Below are 17848 nucleotides of genomic sequence, written 5' to 3' on the forward strand. Positions count from 1 at the left end.
TCATTACTATACAATACACATTCAAGTCACCCCTTCCAATTTCAGTACACTAATTATTCTGCCTTGACAGGCTCTTGTCTTGCAATCACATATCAAACCTGCTTGGATCATACCCCCATTTCCAGGGTACAGTGCTGGGTTAACAGTACCTCATGCGGAGAACAATTTCAGTAACATTTTGCATGTTTTCTCTGTCACAGACATCCTAGAACCCTACACAATAGAGATGGAAAAGACCTAATAGGTCACCCAGCCCATCTCCCTGCTAACACAGGAAGCTACTACACATTTACTAGTGCTTGGTCCAATATAATTTTCAAATTGACAAGTAATGAGGGCCTTCCACCACTTCCCTTGGAACTATTCCCCAGTTTCATACAGCTCACTGTTTGTCTCAGTTTCTCCTTTCTTCACTTCATCCAATTATGTCTAGTTATAGCCTCTTCTGCCACCCTAAATAATTCCTCTCCCCTGCTTGGTGTTCACACATTTCTAATATCCGAAGCTATTATGCTCCACTTAGGGCCTGACCCAACTGTTTCACTGTGTGTGGGGGAAGGGTGCGTGAACAGCCTCACCCTATATTTACCTGAGGTATTCGTAGAGTCCATACATGGGCAAGAAGTCAATGTCAGACAAGAACATGTATGGTGTGCTGATGTGCTTCATGGCCACATTCCGCAGGAGATTCACAGGATAGAACTGGCCCTCCTTGTACACTATATGGTACCCAACATTGCGTCGGCTCATGAGGACTTCCGAGCCCTGGGCGTAGCGCAGGAATTGTTGGGCCTCTGCATCAGAAAGATAGAGTGCCAGGCTGATTGGACCCTCCCAATGTTTGCAGATAGCTTCAAGCATCTGGAGCCTGAAAGAAGAAGAGGAAGAATCAAAAAAGGGAAACGGATATCTCTGGGACTCTTCCTGCCATAGGCCATGATGCTGCATGAAGGCCTGCACAGGTGGACTCCTGTACCTATGTGAAGTCCCACTGAAGTCAGTGGGCTCTGTGCAGGTGCAGGGATCTGCCTGAGTAGTTTCACTTACAGGTGGGGGCCTTATGATCCAAGGTGGTGCTGAGTGCTCTCATCTTTCACTGAAGTCAAGGTAACCTCAACTAGTAAGGTTTTGTAGGTCCTTTCAAGCAGCTGGTGGAAGGGAACAGATGTAGTAGCCCATAATGCACTTGGCTGCTATAATACTACAAGGGCCCTGGAAGGGCAGGGTCCTAAAAGGTTTTGCTAGGGAATTATATTTGAAGGTTATACAATGTGATGGATTCGGTGATTACTGCATTTTATGAAAATTCCTACGGACCAAAAGAAAACATACTGTCAGGACAATGTCACAAAGATGGCACATCTACAGAAATGGGATGGGGTGGATGGGGCATGTGGGGTGTGTGGAGGAGGTGGAGTGGCGGGAGGGGGGGTTGGACCATGGAGTGTAAACAGAAAACATTTCAAACAGAAATAGCCTTTGAAATATCAATTTGTAGAATTTTTAATGATTTCTCTCCAAGCTCTTATGCCATTGACTTTTAAAAACAGATTTTATGTATAATATTTTTTAAAAACTCATACACCAGTAATGACATTATTGACAACAACACCAAACAGAGATTCCATACACAGAACTAAATTAAATCCTATCTGGTCAAAATGCTCTAAACACTCCGGGCAGTTTCTAGAGGGACCTATAGAGATTAAGATGTGACGCCTAATAATATAGCAAGCTCTGGTTAAAAAGCATCTTTAGTTAATGTTAAGTGAAACAAGGCTATATAGCACAGCTAGGTATTCCATTCAAAATCAGCAAGAATAGACTATGGAGTACAATTGTTTTCTCTACCTTCCAAATCTCCACATCAGTAGATTTTTTCCCCATTAATATTCAGACAAGACACAAGAAAAGTTTTCTGCATCATAGTAATCAAAGGAAATAATTTCCCACTCCTACGATCTCCCTAAGCTTTGTAGCAGAAAGGAATGATGTGTTCATACCAGCAAAATATAAATTCTGATTTTTATTTAATAGCTTTTTCTTCCAGCTTTGAGTGATCCTGATGACATCCAGGAAATATAAAGCTTTTTCCCTAGATATGAAAGATTACCTTGACTAGTCTATACCTGGTGCATTATTTTCTTTTTATCTATTATTGAAACAAAGGCTATTATCAGGGTGCAACATGCAGCTGTACTAGAAACAGAGATCGATAAAAAAGATCTAAAAGGTATGTGAAAGGCTTTAGGCTACTGATTTTAGGAATCATAAATAAAACCTGTAATGCAGCTAAGCAATAAAGAAAAGCATACTTTTTTTTTTTGCTTCACAGTAGAAACCAATCAATCAGCAAAATCCTATTAATCAGATCTCAGATAAAGGGCACCCTTGCTTAAATGGGAAAATTGCCAGGGAACAGATGCAGAGCAATGCCTTTCAAGGACTCTAAGCAATGGATACATGGTACACATAACTCATTTAAACGGCACGCCTGATGATGTCTGCAAACTCTGCACAGTAGTTAGGAGGGAACTGTTTTTTGTTAATATACATTTCCCATTGTACACTTTTGCTCACTTCAGGATATTTCTACTCCTGGGGGAATTCTACATCACTGAGCAAGCACCAAATTAATGTCCCCCACAGATTCCTCCCGGCCCCGCAGAATAATTGGTTCTGATGGGGAGGCAAAGAAAAGCTGTGAGGGGGTCACTCTGCAATTACACCTTTCACCCACCAGGGGCTGATGTGGTGCCAGAGAAGAGGGCAGCTGGCTCACAGGCCGGAGCAGCCAGCTGTGGAGAGGGAGGGAGCAGAGGCTGCCTTCTCACAGCACCCTGCCTGTGGGGCCATGTGAGAAGGCATGAGATATGAGGGGGGATGGACAGAGGGGGACACATGGGGCTCCGGGGGGAGGGGGGGGTCACCCAGACTGGGATTCAGAGGGCTAGTGGGGAGACAGACTAGGGCTGGGGCCATGAACTAGTTGGGTGATAACATTGAGCTAGGGACTGAATGGAAATGGGGGTGCAGGGCCACATGGGGATGGGGGAGACGATGCAGGGACATATGGGGACAAGGGCAGCTATGTTTGGCAGAGTGAGGGTGCAGGGACACATGGGGAGAGGAGAGAGTGAAAGTGCAGGGACACATGGGGACATGTGCAGATATGCCTGGCTGAATGCGAAAGGCTAGGGGTCCACCAGGGACTGCACTGGGGAGGCTCCACAACTTCCTAACAATCCTTCCCCAGAAAAAAAACCTGTTCCGTACTTATCCCACCCACACCTAACAAGCCTCCAGGTTCACTCCCAGCCTCCTTCTCAGCAATTACTTCCCTCTCCCTCAGCTTCTCCATTATCTCTGGCTCCCCCAAGCCTTTGCACTGCTTTTGAGGGGTGCAGGAAATAAGTTTCTGTATTTCAGCTTTAATGAATTATTACTCAAAGTTCTGTATTAATATGCCTAATAAGGAATCTATTTGTCAAAAACATTTTCTGAATATGTTGTGTTGTCTATATTGTTACAGCCATACTTGCTGACAGGTATTTTGAAATAAATTACCAAAATAAATTGAAACTCATGTGATTATATTGTGTTATTTTGACAAATAAAGTGTGCAGAATTTTGCAGAATTTTAAAATATTGTGTCCAGAATTTTTTACTTTTTGGCACAGAATTTTTATTTTTTTGGTGCAGGATTCCCCCAGGAGTAATACTTCCAGCTCTGTAGTGTCTTTTTAAATGATATGCTCAGATCCACCACAAGTTATTGGGTTTGATGTAGGAATCACAGGGTGAAATTCTATGACCTGTGTTATGCAGGAGGTCAGACTAGATGATCATAATTGTTCCTTCTGCCCTTAAAATCTACAAATTATGGCTTCTAAACCAAGAAATATAGCTTCTTTGGTTTTTCAAAAAATTGCTCTGTGCAATGCTCACTTTTAAAGAAGTTCATGAAGTAAATATGTCCCAGCACAATATAGTCTCTGACAAATCAAGATGATCAGTTGGTACATGTTTGTTTCCAACAAGGTCTATGCCCAGTCAAGAGGATTTTGCTGTAAATCTTTTTTGTTTGTTTGATTGTTTCTTTGTGATCAGCTTCCCCCTTAGGAATTCTTTTGCCACTTGACTCCCTCTTATTCCAGTTTCAATACACTCAACTGGTGTCAACTGTGGCTTTCTTTGTCCACACTTCAAGCTTGCACTGTAACAACTACTTCTGACAGCTGAATGCTAAGGACAGACATTGCTTTAGAAAGGCAGTCTAGCCAAGGTATACTCCTGAATAACGCCTTCATAGCTAGTGGTGCAGTTAAGCAATCTGCATCAGTCTGAACACATCAGTCTGAAAGACAACATATAACAAGTAACAAACACCAATGAATGTGCCTCCTTCTGTGGGCATCTATTTTGGACTTCTAAAATGTACCTCTGCTCCCCTTCTCCTTCCCCCCGGCCTGCAAGACAAACATCCATAAACCTATCACTGCAATCATGTCAGTCTTAGCCCCAGCGGGACTAGATCTGGAGACACTGATAGCGGCTGAATTGGGTTTCCTTTTCTTCTTACAATAGTTTGAAGGAATAATGGAGGTATATACTATGCAGCATATCATTTATGTACATGTCTATCTCTTTCTGAGACACTGTTCACAAATCTCTATAACTGCTACAGAGGAGCTTAATAAAAGCAGCTAAAGAAGATAAAAAAGGTAGCAACTGAAAGACATGAGGGAAAAATAAAACAGCTAAATGCTTCTTTGGTGGTAAGATATTATTTATTGATTTTAGCTGAAAGAGAGTATTTTCAACCCAAATCAATAAATAATAACAACACACCAATGAAGCATGGAAGGAGTTTTCCTGCACTGCATTGGAAGGGGTGTTCTTTCTGAATAAAACTGCAGCTCTGTCTATCAGTAAAATGTGTGTCCCTGTGAGGATCCAGAACAGATGATCAGACTTTGCATCATTGCCAGTGAAATGGCACAGAGCTGCAGCTCGTTCTTTTGAATTAAATTCTGGAGGGAAACCACACACATACCAGCTTTACTAATTTATTATGGCATTCACTCAGAGACTGTTTTTTTTACTCAAAGGTTTGCAAATACTTAAGAAATGTTTCTTAAATTAAAAATCAATACATGAAGCTCTGGTGAAGCTGGCAAATCATCGCTGAATGTGCAGAATATAGTGCTGAGGAGGTGGCTAAATGGTGCCACTTTCATTAGACGGTATTTATTTTTATAGTATTCTGAAAATGTTTTGTCAATCTGAATTCCTTTGGTCCTCCCTGGAATAGTGCTGACCTTCTGCTAGAGCTAAAGAGGTGTCGTGCACGTGTCATGTTGTGTTCTATATGTGCTCCACTTCATAGATTCATAGATATTAAGGTCCGAAGGGACCGTTATGATCATCTAGTCTGACCTCCTGCACAACGCAGGCCACAAAATCTCACCCACCCATTCCTGCGATAAACCTCTCACCTATGTCTGAGCTATTGAAGTCCTCAAATCATGGTTTAAAGACTTCAAGGTGCAGAGAATCCTCCAGCAAGTGACTCATGCCCCATGCTACAGAGGGGGGCGAAAACCCCCCAGGGCCTCTTCCAATCTGCCCTGGAGGAAAATTCCTTCCCGACCCCAAATATGGCGATCAGCTGAACCCTAAGCATATGGGCAAGATTCACCAGCCAGATACCTAGGAAAGAATTCTCTGTAGTAACTCAGATCCCACCCCATCTAACATCCCATCACAGGTCGTTGGGCCTATTTACCATGAATATTTAAATATCAATTAATTGCCAAAATCATGTTATCCCATCATACCATGAGTTTAACCTTGAAGCCACTTACTGCAGCATCAGTTGCCTGTTCATATTAAAGTGGTGCTTTCCCCCTCTTGTAACACATTCTGAGAGCAGCCAGAGTGAGGCATGGCTGCAGATTCAGACTAAAAACTGCAGGAAAATGGAGACTGACTTAGGTGGTTGATTTTGGGGTGGGCTTTGTTGTTGTTTTTAATACTAATTTTTAAGTTTCTGAAAGTGGACCACTAATTGCAATTGCTGGAATTAGACAAGACAAGTACTGTGTACTGGCTGGTCAGCAGATGGAATTTTCATCCCTCAGAAAATTAGTTTTCACTTCAGAATAGAAAACTGAACTTTTGTAAAATTGAGCAGAATGATAAATTCCGAAAAGTTTCAAATCATCAATGTTAAAATGAAAACTTTAATATTTTTTAAGAAATGAAATAATCCGAGATGTTGAAATAACTTTTTTTTTGTTTCAAACTGACATTTCAAATTGAAAAAATGTTCCACCTCTAAATGTCAACTAGAAACAATATTTTGTATCAATTCTCCTGATGAGAAAATTAAAAAAAAAAAGATTGAAGTTGACATTTTCCACAGGAAAATGTTAGTGTCGAGAAAATGCACGTGCAAATGAGACATTTTTTTATGCTGAACATTTTGACCAGCTCTTGTACTGTGTCAACATCCAGGACACAGGTCTCCTAATTTTTATAGGTTGTTATAAATCACAACAAATGAACCATGCTCCACAGTCCTGAGTGGTAGTAACCTCTGCTATTCCAAACCTCAGCTTCTCATGCAGCTCTGCCAATGCACCTCAGTTCCTGGCATAGATAAACAGTGGATACTTGTACAACACCTACTTCTTCATTCAAGAGTGCAAGTCCCCTATTTTCACAATTAAAATGTCATACTCCTCTCTCTAATGCATGGAACTGCTGAAATTCTGGGAAGCTTCTTGGAGTTTGTAGGAGATATTCACTGTTTCTGATTTCCTTATAGAACAAAAGAGCTTTCCTTACCTGTCCATTGAGAGCTGAGCCACCAGAGTTACATCAGTGTTGTCTGAGGCAGGCTCATACTCATAATGTAGAAAATACAAATGAGTGCGATGGACGGTGAAGCGCTCCCGACGAAATTCGTAGCACAGGTCATCCTCATCCAGCTCGGACAACTGCTTCTGAAGCTGTAAACAAACATCAGGCATAAAGGTGCTGTACTCCATATTTCCTATTGCAAAGCATGGAGAATAATGAGTTCTGGGTGGCCCAGTCTTGGCACAACTGAATCACAGCTTGAATATGGTTGGGGGCGGGGAAGTAGTGGTATTCTCCCAAGCCTCACCCATTTGAGTCATAGAACAAGGTGCCAAAAAAAGGGACTTACAATAGATTGGGCAGAACTTTACAGTATGATTGTCCCTTGCCCTTTTGGATTCTTTAACCAGCAGTGAAACAGCCAACAACACTGGCATTTAAATTATCATTAGGTTTCAGAGTCATCACTCTGATGAGATGAATAAGGCAGTTCACTTCTCTCTCAGAGCTAATGTTTCAGACTGTCTGTAGACTCAGGCAGACATTACTGCCCTGAACTACATTAGATTCACAATGTGAAGATTTTCTTTGCAACTACAATGGTGAGACATGTAGGCCTACATTTTGAAATGGGACGAGTGATTTGGGGCACCCGACCTGAAATACTTTAAAGGAGCCTGATTTTCAGAAGTTGGATGCTCAGCACTTTATAAAAATCAGGCCCTTTTAAGGTTAAGATGGCACCCAAAAACAAAAACACCCAAATCAGTAGTCATTTTTTAAAATGGAGGCTTAAAATGGGGAAAAAAAAAAAAGAGAGAGAGAAAGAAGCTCAGATTCTGGAACAGAAAAGTATGCCAAGCCACCATGATCCAGCCCAATTCTACTCCTGTATCAAATTCTTTAAAAAACAAACAAGTGGACTGAATATTTAAATAGCATTCATTTAAAAAGACAAATCCAAGCAGTTAGCCTTTCTGGAAGAGTCCTATGGAATTTAATAAGGATGAAACCTTTAGGGTCCCATAGAAATTAAGTAGGGTTCTATGGGAATTACTCTTAAGAACTCGAGAACTTAATAAAGAATGACTGTCTTTTTATAAAAGTGATATGATTCTCTAATAAATTACATAGAATGATCTAAAAAACCTAAGCAAGGCTATCATTCTTTATTACATCTTATAGGATTTTTCTATACAAATTAGCCCAAAGTGTAAGTCACCTTAAAATGGATATGCTCTAGTGATGAATGGCTTACCAGCATTTATTTAAAAAAAGAAAATTGTTCTTTCTGGCCAGTTAAGAATATATTTAAAAGCTTCATTATTTTCACGGAGCAGATTTTTAAATGTGAGAGGTCGCCTGTGCTGACTCTGCGGCAGCAGCAAATGCGCTGTTTTCAGAGATGTAAACATAAATTGTTGACATCAGTGATGAATCACAGAGCTGCATGTTTCCCTCTGCTGCCTGATGGAATAATTAGTGGTACCTTTTCACATATCACTCTTCAGTCTTCTCCTGAATAAACTGCCTTTGCAGCCTGATCGAAGACCCACTGAAATCAGTGAAAAGATTCCCTTTCATTCCACTGGGCTTTGGATCAGGGCCTACTTAAGTCCTTCACTATAGTCCCAATTGTGCAGTCTTTACTCAGGCAAAACTGCCTTGGAAGTCTAGGTCACTTCTGCCTCAAAATAAATGAGAAATTCCTTAATGTTTTGTTGTCGTTTTATTGTTCCTGCTTTACAAAACACCGTGCAGCATAGGCTCTCCCCTAAAAAACAAAATTGGCAGAGTGACTAGATGGAATATCTTCATTTGTTTTTCTTTTCCTCCCTAGCAAAAAGACATTAATATTCCCTTATTAGATCAGCCTGAAGTTTACATGGTTAAAAGAAATAGTTACAGGGCATTTCCTGTAGATACCTTGGGATTTTGCTTTATTTTACAAATGACCAGGCTATAAGTTTGTAATTGCACAGCAGCTATTAACTAGGCACTCATCCGATTTCTTCAGGGTTCCAAACTAAAAGGACATAAAGATTTAATTCTGAGTTACAGAATCACATTTTGAGCTAAATTACAGCTGGGGGCTCTGTTGAGCACCGTGGGAGAGACAGCAGTTTATGTGTCCCAGTGCTCTGACTGTGAAAGTCATAAAACCACCACGGGTGCTGGTGGGGAGTGCAGTGAGTAGCAGAACCTGCTACACCTATAGGCAAGGTAGCTTGCTCTTCCTCCTGCACTTCCCAGAGCACAGGGTGTAGACATGTCCTCGTTTCTGCTCTGCCCAGATATGGCTCCTCTGAGCCAGTTAGCAATGCCGACAGTCTCAGATGCTCTCTTTTGTACTCCACAATGCTAATCGCCAAAATTGGCTGCCTCCAGCTTTGGGACCCTAGAGGAGGGAATCAAAGGGACTGCTTGCATCCTTTCCTCCCCTCTAGGTCATTCACACAGTGGTAGCCATAATTTGACCGCTCATGTTATTAGTACTTAGAATCTGTAAGAAGTCTGCATATATGCTGTAATCACAGGGTAACATATGACCAGGAAAGCAATAATATATGACCTGATGTATAGAAATGCCCCACATATTGGGCTCAAACCTGTAACTTGCCGAGACCTCTGGCCTTGATTCAGCAAAACACTTGCACACAAACTTAATTTTAAGAATGTGACTCATCCCATTGAAGTCAGTGGGACTCTCACATGCTTACAGTTAAGCACATGAATAATTTCTTCACTGGAGTGCAGCCAGAATGCTCAGCACCGTACAGGATCAGGCCCATTATGAGGCAAAAAGGCCAAGCACCTACCTCCACCTACTGAGTGCAAAGTCAGTAAAAGTTACCTGTGGGACATGTTCAGAAAGCTTGTTAGCCAATCAGATTCCTGTCCTGTCTTATCCAACCTATTTCAAGTGACATGTTTCGTTTTTAAAATAAAATTGCTACAACTGGCACTAGCCACACCGCAACTCCGCAGACATCTTCCAAAGCCAAGTAACTAAGCAAAGAAAACCAGCCCCTTGAAGGTGGCTTGGTGATATTCCAGCAGAAACACACATCTTCTTTGGCAACTGCCAGTGACAAAAGCTGAAAAAAGGAAGTTTGGGAAGTGAAATCTCCACGTATTTATCTACTGGGTGTTCTCTTTTCTGGAAGTCCAGACTATTGGCACTTTACAACAAATAGCTAATAACTACAGTGTGTTAAAAGTTAATGAATTAAAACAAGTATTAAGGAGACACTGTTGTCAAGTTGAAAATCACATTTTGTACCTACTAGTGTTACAAGCAGAACCAAGGACTATGCAGCAGAAAAATATTAGACGGGGGAAAAAATTCTGTTGTTCGGTCTTTTTATTTTCTGCATTTGCCAGAATTCTGGCCCAGATCCTCCAAGGTATTTTAGACACCTAGGGTTGCCAACCCTCCCGGTTTGACTGGGAGTCTCCTGGAATCAAGCTTAATCTCCTGGGGCTATTGAAGCCAATCCAGGAGATTTTAGGATGCCAGAAGTCCGGCGGTGCAGCAGGGTAAGGCAGGCTCCCTACCTGCCCTGGCTCCATGCCGCTCCTGGAAGTGGCCGGCATGTTTGGCAGCGGCTCCTAGGAGTAGCACAGCCAGGGGGTGTCTGTGCGCTACTCCTGCGCTGAGATCCCATTGGTTGGGAATGGGGAACCTCAGCCAATGAGAGCTGTGGGGGCGGTGCTTGCAGGCAGGGGCAGTGTGCAGAGCCGCCTGGTGGCCTGTGATCCTAGGAGCTGCTGCCGGACATGCTGCCACTTTTGGGAGCCATCTGAGGTAAGTGCTGCCTGGCCCGAGCCTGCACCCTGAACCTCCTCCTGCATCCCAACCTTCTGCCCCAGCAGTCCCCTGCACCCAAACTCCCTCTCAGAGCCCACACCCCAAACCCCCTGCCCCAGGTCGGAACCCCCTCCTGCTTCCAAACTCCCTCCCAGAGCCCGTACCTGTGTCCCCTCCTGAACCCCAACCCTCTGTCCCAGTCCTGTGCCCCTCCCACACCCCAAATTCCCTCCCAGAACCTGACGCCCTCTCACACCCCAACCCCCTGCCCCAGGCTCAGCCCAGAGCCCACACCACACTCCAAACCCCTCAGCCCCACCTCCCAGCCCACACATTGTCCCACACCCCAACCCTCTGCCCCAGCCCGGTGAAAGTGAATGAGAGTGGGAGAGAGCGAGCGATGGAAGGGAGCTGAAGTGAGCGGGGGCTCAGAAAAGGGGGAGAGCAGGGGTTAGGGGAAGGGTGTTTGGGTTTGTGCGTTTAGACAGTTGGCAACTCTACTTTCGAGGCTCTGAGCTTTTGTGTATAATTAATCTCATTGTTTCATTGCTATCTCTCTCATGCACTTCTTGGGGAGGGGAGTGGAGGTTACACAAATGCTCTTTCCAAGTCTCTGCAAGATCAGGTTTACGAGTGACAAGCAGCAGGAAAATCTAGGCTGAAACTGAACAGCAGGCGTATGTGTAACACTGACAGACCCCTGTCACTGGGATCGAACCAGGGACCTCTGGAGCTTAGTGCATGAGTACTGCATGAGCTAAAAACCAACTGGCTCTTAGCTAAGGCTGTAGAGCACACTCATTTTAGCTCTCTCTCTAAGTGGTCTCAGTGCCACTAGATGGGCCAGAACACCACACCCAGAAGGTGAAGTGAAGTAAAGGTGGAGTGAAGGGAGAGGCTGGAGGAAGGGTGGGCCCAAAAAAGTTTTTATCTCTCTGTCGAAGATACTCATATGGGCCCCCATTACTGTAGTATCTGAGCCCCTCACAGACTTGGTAGTATTGTCTTGAGCCTACAGAAAATACTTTTATAAAACCCAGTAGGGGAGTAGAAAGAAGTCTTAACTTCTTTATTTTTAAGATGCAAACAAAATGCAGGTGATGATACTTAATGGATGCCTCATCAGTCAACTTAAAACAAATTCAAATGTAGAGTGTCCTTTGAAGAGACAAGCCCAAACTCTTAGAAGCCATGGGAATCCCAATCCGAGGCAAAGCAGGCAGGCAGAGTCTCCTGGGTTGAATTCAGCCATTTATGAATGTCTTGTGGTGAAGGTGCTGGACTAGGACTCAGGAGATCTGGGTTAAAATTCTCAGCTCTACCACAGACTGTGTGTGTGACCTTGGACAAGTCACTGCATCTCTTTGTGCTTCAACTCCCCAAATATAAATTGGGGATATTAGTAATTCCTTTGTCCAGATGGGCCTTTACATGCTACTATGTTACAGATGACAATGGTTGATTGATGTTTAAGGGTATTTATCTTTCTGTGTGTTCTTTTGTTACACACACGCACACAAAGATAATACATGCGTGCACACACACACATGTATACACATGCATCCCATTCAAATAAAGTATGTTAAGAGAAAATTAAAGGGTGCACAGTCAAGCACTCAAAAGCCAGGAAATTGTCTAAGGCAGGGGTGGGCAAACCTTCTGGCCCAAGGGCCATATCTGGGTATGGAAATTGTATGGCAGGCTACAAATGCTCACGAAATTGGGGGTTGGGGTGCGGGAGGGGGTGAGGGCTCCGGCTGGGGGTGCAGGCTCTGGGGTGGGGCCAGAAATGAGGAGTTCAGGGTGTGGGAGGGGGCTCTGGACTGGAACAGGGGGTTGGCATGTGTGGGGGAGGTGTAGGGGTGAGGGCTCTGGCTGGGAGTTCAGGCTCTGGGGTGGGGCTGGGGATAATGCAGGAGGGTGCTCCGGGCTGGGACTGAGGGTTTGGGAGGCTGGGAGGGGGGATCAGGGATGGGGCATGGGGTTGGGGCACGGGAGGGAATCAGGGGTGCAGGCTCCAGGCAGCGCTTACCTCAAGCAGCTCCCAGAAGCAGCAGCATATCCCCACTCTGGCTTCTACTTGGAGGCACAATCAGGTGGCTCTGTGCGCTGCCCTGTCCGCAGGTGCCACCCTGCATTTCCCACTGGCCGTGGTTCCTGGCCAATGAGAGCTGTGGGGGCAGCCGCAGTGTGCGGAGCCCCCTGGCTGCCCCTACACATAGGAGCCCCGACCCTGCTCCCTGGCTGGAGTGCCAGAGCGGGGCAAACCCCGGATGCTGCTCCCCAGAGGGAACTCGAGGGCAGGCTTAAAATGTCTGGAGGGTTGGATGCAGCCCCCGGGCCGTAGTTTGTCCACCCCGGTCTAAGGTAAGGTTCCATGAACAACCTTAATTTTGCCCCATTGGTAGTTGTCTTAAATTATTTTTTGTCATACTATTTCTCAAATGACACAATCTTATCCATATCTGCACTGTGTATATTCAGTATTTACAGGCTGAGAATGTATAGCCTGGTTGAAAGTTTGCAGCCATGTTATACATCCATGAAAAGAATGGGTTATAATGGGAATACTGACAGATCTGGGATGATTTAATTGGGGATCGGCCCTGCTTTGAGCAGGGGGTTGGACTAGATGACCTCCTGAGGTCCCTTCCAACCCTGATATTCTATGATTCTATGATCTATGCAAACAGCCCCTCATTTGAACATATGCATCACCAAAAGGAAGATCTTAATACCTGCTACTGTTGAAAAAAGCTGGCATCTCCATTATACATGTAACAATAAACTTATTACCGCACAGCTTCCTTCCCTTAGAATGACAGCATGTATTTCCCAGTTGGGAATATCTGATTAACATGATATTCTCCCTCCTCACAAAATCTTTTGCTCTAAGGCTACTGGCCACTGACCATGTAGGGAATACTACCTCTCGGGAAGAATCCTACAGTTTAAAAGCCATGTCCTTTTCACCCTGTGTATAGTAACTATTCTCTGGAGAGAATCTGAGGTTGGAGGCAGCAAGTGCTTTCATTAGCATCTGCATGTTACATGTCTCAGAAATGAAAATGGCAGCGAGCGGAGGGAGTGTGAGATGCAAGACACAAAACAAAGAGACAGACGGATCCAAAAATAAAATGCATTTGTTAAATTACTTCTCTGGGCAGCCAGCTGTGGCATGGGAGCTGACTTCAGCCCCGGGAAAGCGGCCTTTGAGGCAGGGCTGGACTGACAGGCACAAGCAGCCCAGGCAGTATCTTTTAAGCAGCTCACTGAATTCTACCATAAATCCCCATAATTTACCAGAACTACTTGTCTATATACTTATACCACATGGGTGGCGCTTACTATCTGTGTGATAAAGGGTGGAATTGGGATGAACTTCACATACCATGGACCTCTGACTGCCAGACCCATGCTCTGTCCACTAATTCATCTTCCTAGGACTGTTTCAAATCTCTGAGCAGCTTCAAAGAGATGTTTTTCTTAAACTGACATGCCACAGAAATATTTACTTCCTTCAAAAATATGTGGGATTTCCCCCAAAATGATACCGGTCCAACATCTAGGACTGCCCATATTCCATCTGGGATTAGTGACATTTTAAACTCCAATATTTCATGATCATTCTGACTAGAAACATCTGCTGTATCACAGCGGAGAGGAGGAAAACCAGGTTTCCTAATGGTATATAACCTGGCTCACAAGGTTTAAAATAATTATGTAACAAAATTTTAAATCCTTTTTAGAAATGTATTAATAATGCATTTTCTCTCCCTCTGTTTTCTGTGCTTATATGACCTCCTCCTTACCATAGTATCTGAGCACCTCACAATCTTTAGTGCATTCATCTTTACAACACACCTGTGAGGTAGGGCAGTGCAATTATCCCCATTTTACAGATGGGGAACTGAGACAGAGAGAGACTAAGAGACTTGCCTGAAGTCACAGAGAGTTTGTGGCAGAGAAGGGAACAGGTCTTGGATCTAGCCCTCTAACTGCATATTCGCTCCAAAGCATGTACACTTAAGAGTCATAGTGCGAACACTTTGCAGTTGGCGAGATAGGACAAATAATATCAGCCGGGGGCCAAACTGTCTGCCAGCCTTAAGTGGCGCAGTTTCATTAACTTCAATGCAGCTGCACCAATTTACACCCATAGACAACTTGACCCCTGGTGTTTAGCACTTAAAAAATGTCTACATTAACTGCTCTCTGTAATGCAGCATAAACAAAACAGAAGATAGCGTGGGATGGCGAAAGCATTTACTTGCCCTTGTTTGCGATGATCTACACAATGCACTTCTGGCTTCTCCACTGATAAGTGATAAAGTCAGTCTAATCCCACATCAATTAAACCTTTATTGCTCCTACACCATCAAAAATTTTGTATCTACACAATGGGCCAAATTATGCCTGCAACAAAACTGAGCTGTGATAAGGACAAGGAGGAGGGTCCAGTGTCTGAGCAGCAATGTCAGGAGTCATTATACTGTATAAGAAGTAGCCAGTGTTCCCGCAGTGCAGTCATTCTGGCATGCAGGAGGAGACGAGGTCGTAGCCTTACCCACAGCCAACCCAGAACCACCTTCTCTGCAGCCATGATGTGGCCCTGCACTCTTACCAGAAAGGCCCCCTTTTCTGCAGCTGGGTAGTGCTGTTGGCAGTGCTAGCTAGCGCAGCTCCACTGCTGGTAGCGATGGTGGGAGCACTCGAGTAGATAGGGCACTACCATTTTTACCACCATACAGTGCTTTTACTAGCATTACCTCACTTACAACAGAACTAAGATTCTGTCATCATCTCTCTCCCTATGGAAAGATGAACAGGATGGCTGGGAGTAACAAGTAAAGGTAAGAACAGTGGCTACGCAGATGGTGAGCTGTGACTGCAGCTTATTATGCTGATCATAATTGTCTCATTGCTACCATGTACTCTCCTTCTTCTTTATTAATGCTCTAATAAATTGGTTAGTCTCTAAGGTGCCACAAGTCCTCCTTTTCTTTTTACGGATACAGGCTAACACGGCTGCTACTCTGAAACCTCTCCTCTTCTGTTTCTTGTAGCCACCTGTGGTCCCTCTGCTCATACTTAGATTGAGGTCCTGTGGAAAAAAACAGCGTGTGATTGTGTCATTAAAGACTGTATCACAATGCATATGCTCAAGGGGGCTAAATTAAGGTTGCACAGGCAACCTTAAACATGGCATTCCGCATTAAGTGCTTGACTTTGCAGCCTTAATAATGTTCTTTTTTTTGTATAATTCCTAAAAGCAAACTGAAAAAAACAGAAATTCCATCATCTGGCATCATACTGACACCCACAGGGCTCATCTGCAGAGTTGGAACCTTTAGAACCACTGCACAGACCTCTGCCACTTGAGCTAATGGAGTAACATATGAATAGGAAGTTGTCCTTCATGTGGACCAGCACTAGAGGGGGGATGAGATAGATACTTTGCCAGAGGGTTCCACAGATATTTGCTGACAGCAGGGGAATGGTGAGACTCAGGAATCTTGGGTTCCATTCCAGGCTCTGGAGGGGAGCGTGCTCTAGGCTGGGGACACAGTTCCTTTTGCCCATTCCACACAAACTTGACTGCATTGCTACTTCCCTCCAACCTTTTTCTGTCTCAGTCCTGTTTCTTCCTCACCTCTGGTTTCTTTTCCCAGTCCCGTTATCCTTACCTCCCAATCGCAATCTCCATTCCTCAGGCGTCTCATATCGGTCCCAATCTCCTTGCCCAGCCACTCCTACTCTCCCTCTCTGGGCTTGCTGTCCAAATCCTAATCTACCCCTCCCACTCCTGGTCCCAGTATTCTTGCCCAGCCAGTCCCAGTCCCCACTCTCCTGCTCCAATTTGTCCCCAGTCTCCTTGGCCAGCAAGTCCCAGGTTTCATCTCCTGGCTCTTCTTTCAGTTTGTCTCCCCCCTCCTCCACACACACTGGCTTCCAGCCTTAATCTCCCTCCCTTGCTTCTCATCCAGTCTCATTCGTTTCCCCACTCACTTCCCAACCCCTTATCCCAGTCTCTTTGCTCAAATAGTCCCAATTCTCCCCCTACACCCTCTATCATATGTGTCTTCTCTCCCCAACCGTATTTCCCCCCACTGGTCCCTAGTCCCAGGCACCTTGTCCAACCAGCTCCAGACTCCCCTGCTCACTTCTCTGACTTCCTTCCCCCCAGCACCCAGTCCCAGTCTCTCTCTGCCCTCCCAGCTCCCTGCTGTCATTTCCCAGTGCCCGGCCCCACTCCGGTCTGGAGAAGCTAGGAGCAGCAATTACAGTTGTGACTGTAGCCCTGGGCTGGAACATGCTCAGTCGCTCTGTGGGGATGGCATATGCACAGTTTGGTCAGGGCTAGGAGCTGTGAGAAGCTCCAGCACACTGAGGAGAATCTTCAGGGATTTTACTTGTTAAACTCTGGCAAGTCTCTACTGAGTGTGTGCAAACTGTGATTTTTCAAAGGCTTATAACTTGGCCAAATTTGAACTGATTTTCATGGAGACAACAAAAGGCACATCCCTGAGGCAAAGGCTATAATTTCAAGTCCCTGCTCCCATGCACGGTGCCTCAAAGAAAAAGTCACCAGACTTTTTACCATGGACAAAACAACGTATTTTTCCATAGTCTGTTTTCAGAAATGGCTGAATTGTATGGGCTGAAATTTTCCAAAAATATCAGTCTGAGGCAGACACCTGGCATGGAAAATTTCAGCCCAAACAGTTACAGTTTGCCAAAGTTATAAGCAACTGAAAACAGGGTCTTACAACGGGAAATGTCGGGCAACCTTAATCAGAGGTGGTAGTACCAGCCCCATGTATAATAATAATAATAATTGTGATGAATGAACGGACAAGAATTCCGCTGGGGAAGACCAAGGTTTCCCACCTCAAAGAACTTATGATTTATAGGGAAAAAAACTCCACCATGACATATTCTACACCCCAGTCTTTCCATTAGTGCAGACGTTTATTCCCATGGTGGAGGGCTGCACAGGGTTTTTTTCTGCATCTATCTAATGATAAGATCAAGGCCCTATTGTCTGGCTTGAAAGCGGTCTTGCCAGTTTATTTTTAGACATATTTAATTTTTTAAGAAGAAAGCTAATATTAGATGGGGCACGGCTTGCAACCGTCACCAGTTCCTCTGATGGAAATTATAACAACG

The 17848-nt window shown here is 44.3% G+C and overlaps 1 protein-coding gene across 6 annotated transcripts in view; it reads right to left on the reverse strand.

Annotated features, from left to right (window-relative positions):
- LARGE1 (LARGE xylosyl- and glucuronyltransferase 1) overlaps positions 1 to 17848 on the reverse strand; it is a 374291-nt gene that overhangs the window by 38713 nt on the left and 317730 nt on the right. For all 6 annotated transcript variants that reach the window (XM_075123486.1, XM_075123481.1, XM_048832612.2 and 3 more), the window contains 2 exons: positions 6853 to 7016; positions 590 to 868 (listed from right to left, as the gene is read on the reverse strand). In XM_075123486.1, coding sequence (XP_074979587.1) covers positions 590 to 868; positions 6853 to 7016 — 443 coding nt within the window. The remainder of the gene's footprint in view (positions 1 to 589; positions 869 to 6852; positions 7017 to 17848) is intronic.

This window comes from Caretta caretta, chromosome 1 (genome assembly GCF_965140235.1).
Source record: "Caretta caretta isolate rCarCar2 chromosome 1, rCarCar1.hap1, whole genome shotgun sequence".
NCBI lineage: Eukaryota > Metazoa > Chordata > Testudines > Cheloniidae > Caretta > Caretta caretta.